The sequence below is a fragment of the Elephantulus edwardii genome, unplaced genomic scaffold, assembly GCF_000299155.1.
Source record: "Elephantulus edwardii isolate Elephantulus edwardi_28Jun2011 unplaced genomic scaffold, EleEdw1.0 scaffold00179, whole genome shotgun sequence".
Lineage (NCBI taxonomy): Eukaryota > Metazoa > Chordata > Mammalia > Macroscelidea > Macroscelididae > Elephantulus > Elephantulus edwardii.
The window spans coordinates 894,225-897,454 of NW_006399929.1; the positions used below are offsets into that span (position 1 = coordinate 894,225).

General features: G+C 34.6%; 1 protein-coding gene across 1 annotated transcript in view; it reads right to left on the reverse strand.

The window, feature by feature from the left end:
• KLHL28 (kelch-like family member 28) overlaps positions 1 to 3,230 on the reverse strand; it is a 36,376-nt gene that overhangs the window by 3,303 nt on the left and 29,843 nt on the right. Inside the window, exon 3 of the mRNA XM_006896010.1 lies at positions 1,832 to 2,275. Coding sequence (XP_006896072.1) covers positions 1,832 to 2,275 — 444 coding nt within the window. The remainder of the gene's footprint in view (positions 1 to 1,831; positions 2,276 to 3,230) is intronic.

Genomic DNA, 3,230 nt, shown 5'->3' on the forward strand with positions numbered 1-3,230 from the left:
CTTAAAGTGGTGGTGTTAGAATAAAATCAAATTAGTAACTATGTTAAAGCACTGTGCAAACTGAATGTGTCTTTCTAAGGAGATTAAGGAACTTCAATAATATACCGCTAAAGGGGAAAATATCTTTTTTCCCCTTACAAAAAGATTAATTGTGGCTTATAGTAAAATAACCACTAAAAGGTCCACCATACAAACTTGTTAATTGTAACAATCTCAAAATGATTCATTAAAATAATCTAAAATCAGGCCTGTATTCCAAAGACTACTTGGGAATTTGAAGATGAATTATGGGAAAAAAAATCCTAAAAAAAGCTTTCCCAGAAAAATTTTGGAGGTCTCTTAGCCATGAAGGGGCATAAAAATAAGCTGTGCTTTTTCTGGACCTCACCTAACTTCTAAAAAAGTCTTAAACACTTAAGAGACTAATGCCATCATTCTGGCATCCAGAACAGAGAGTAGCTAACAGAATATTTCTGAAACGCCACTGGGATAAATAGTGTGAACACTCTTAGGACTACTTCTTACCTTGGGTAAGAAGAGCTGATAAACTGTTTCAAGAACATTATCTCAAAACTAAAATATTTCACTTTTTCTCTTATAAATTCTTTGAGCAACTATTTGCATGTTGCATGTACAGGCTCCAAATACTTAACATTTAGACTAACAGGGCACTTAAACAGGAAAGAGGTGTGGGCAAGAGGGAAGGATAGTTTAGTTTAAGAAATAAAATTCAGAGATGATAATGATGTTGTCATTACTTAATCAGTTAACAAGCCACAAAATAGTCTTTCACTAAAATGCTAACTATTGATAAAATACATGCCAATTTTAATTACTATTAGAATAAAGTGTCTGGAATATTCATTTTCAACGAAGGCTTAGAATTATGATCATTTTCTAAATAAGCAGTTTCTTTATTCTTTTTTTTTCCTCATACATATGATTTTTTTTTACTTTTCAGAGTATACTCTAGAATACAAAAATCTCAAATTCAGCATTTAGCAAAACTTAGATATACATGATGATTACAGAATAATCCAGAAAGGAATATTTAAATAAGGTTTTACATTTATGAAGGAGTCTGGTGGTATAAGGTAGGTTATGTGAGTAACCAAAAAGGTCAGTGGTTGGAATCCACTGGTTACTAAGCCTAACAGACACGAAACCCATGGAGGGTCACCTGGAGGCTGAATTGATTTGAAGGCACTGCGTTTTAGTTTTGGCTTACATTTATGATGCACTATAATAGTCCATAGGCAAATGTTATTGTCAAGTACCATTAAGAGTCAGTTCCAACTCACAGTAACATTATGTATGATAGAAGGAAAATAGTGTCTAACCCTGCACCCTCACTCTCTCCACTGGTCTAAGTCCACTGTTGCAGTCAGTGTACCAAACCACATCACTGAGGATGTTCCTCTTGTTCACTGACCCACTACTGCTCAAGCATTGTGTCCTTTTCTTATTTTTCTATCTCCTTATCTACTAAGGCATATAAAAACAAACCAGCTCTATCTGCCACATAAAAAAGCAATCTAATTTCAAATTATTTTCAGGCTCCTGAATTTTTAATTCTAATCCATTTACAGTGAATGACAGAATATAAGATTTAAGGGAGATTAATTTCTTTGATTGTATTAAATCTCCAAGCAAAATAATTACAATTATACTCATGCAGCAGACTAAATATCTCAAATGGCTATCAATGTGACTTAACATTTAAAAATGGAAGTTCATTCAAACATAGAAATTGTTTAAAACTCAGAAATCACTGTTAAAGCTACTTTTTAACAATCTACACAAATATATACAAAGTGATTAAAATGAATACCTGTTCATGTGGGCAGGACCGTAACCACCAATGGCATATATCATTCCATCCAACACAGCTGCAGCAAAACAACTTCTTGTCATAGTCATTGGTGCCACTGGCTGCCATTTTCTTATTTTGGGAATATACTTCTCTACAGATTGTAAATAAGATTGTCCATCATAACCACCTAAAGCATAAATTTCTCCTGCAAGTACTACCACTCCGAGGGTACTTCGGCTCTCATTCATTCTCTCTAGAGAAGTCCACATATTTGTATCAGGATTCCAGCATTCCACTGAATTTTCATGTTTTCTGATAGTGACGCCAGGACGTACATTAGTTTCAATACCACCTATAACGTACACTTTTTGGTCTAAAACACATATTCCAAATTCATAGCGAGGAATGTTTAAAGGTGCCAATCCAATCCAAGAGTCATTCTGAGGAAAATACATCTCCACGCTAAAGAATAAAGGGGAAAAAAATTAAATTTAAAAACCAAAATAATCCATAAGGGGCAAAAAAGGCTTAATCTTTTTACTAATCAAAGGTATGCAAATTAAAGCCACAATGACAATATACTATTATTGCACACCTTCCATTTTGGCAAATATTTTAAGTTAGATAGAAACTGTTACTGGCAGGAATGAGGGATAAGAAATGCATCCTCTATTGATAGAAATACAAACTCTTAAAATTACTTGGGGAAACAAGCTTATCTAATAGTTGAAGATCTATACATATTATGATCTAGCAATTTCATTCCTAAGTAAAAATCATATTAAATTTATATTATTCTGGTTTTTGGACGAGAACAAATATTCAGAAATGTTCACAGCAGCACAACACATTCACCTATTAAAAGAATGCTAAGGGAGCTCTGGCCGCCTAGAGGCAAGAAACTGCACTGCAATCCCAGAGGCGCATGGTTCAAATCCGTAAGATGCTCTGCTGCAGAAGGGGCCCTCCTGTACCAGTCAGAGCCAATTTGACGGTTTATACACACAAAAAAATAGTAAAATAAAAAAAAAGAAGAAGAATGCTAAATAGGGTATAATATATATGCCTTGAAAACAAACAATATGATGCGCCTTAGAAACAAGGAGAGTGAATTATCATCTCACATACTTTGATATAAGTGATACAGCCTGACTGTCATCTCACATATTTTCGGCATGTTGTCAGGAGGGTCTAGTCTTTAGAAAAAAGGCATCAACCTGGGTCAGAGAAAGCAAGGAAGAAGGCCCTTAATGAGACGGACTGACACAGTAACAACTGCAAAGGGTTTGAATATGTGGAGATTATAAGGATGGTATAGAACAGTATAGATCATAACAAACTGTGGCTGACTCTGAGAAGAATGGGAATCCCAGAACACTTGATCGTTCTAATGCGAAACTTATACTTGGACCAGGAG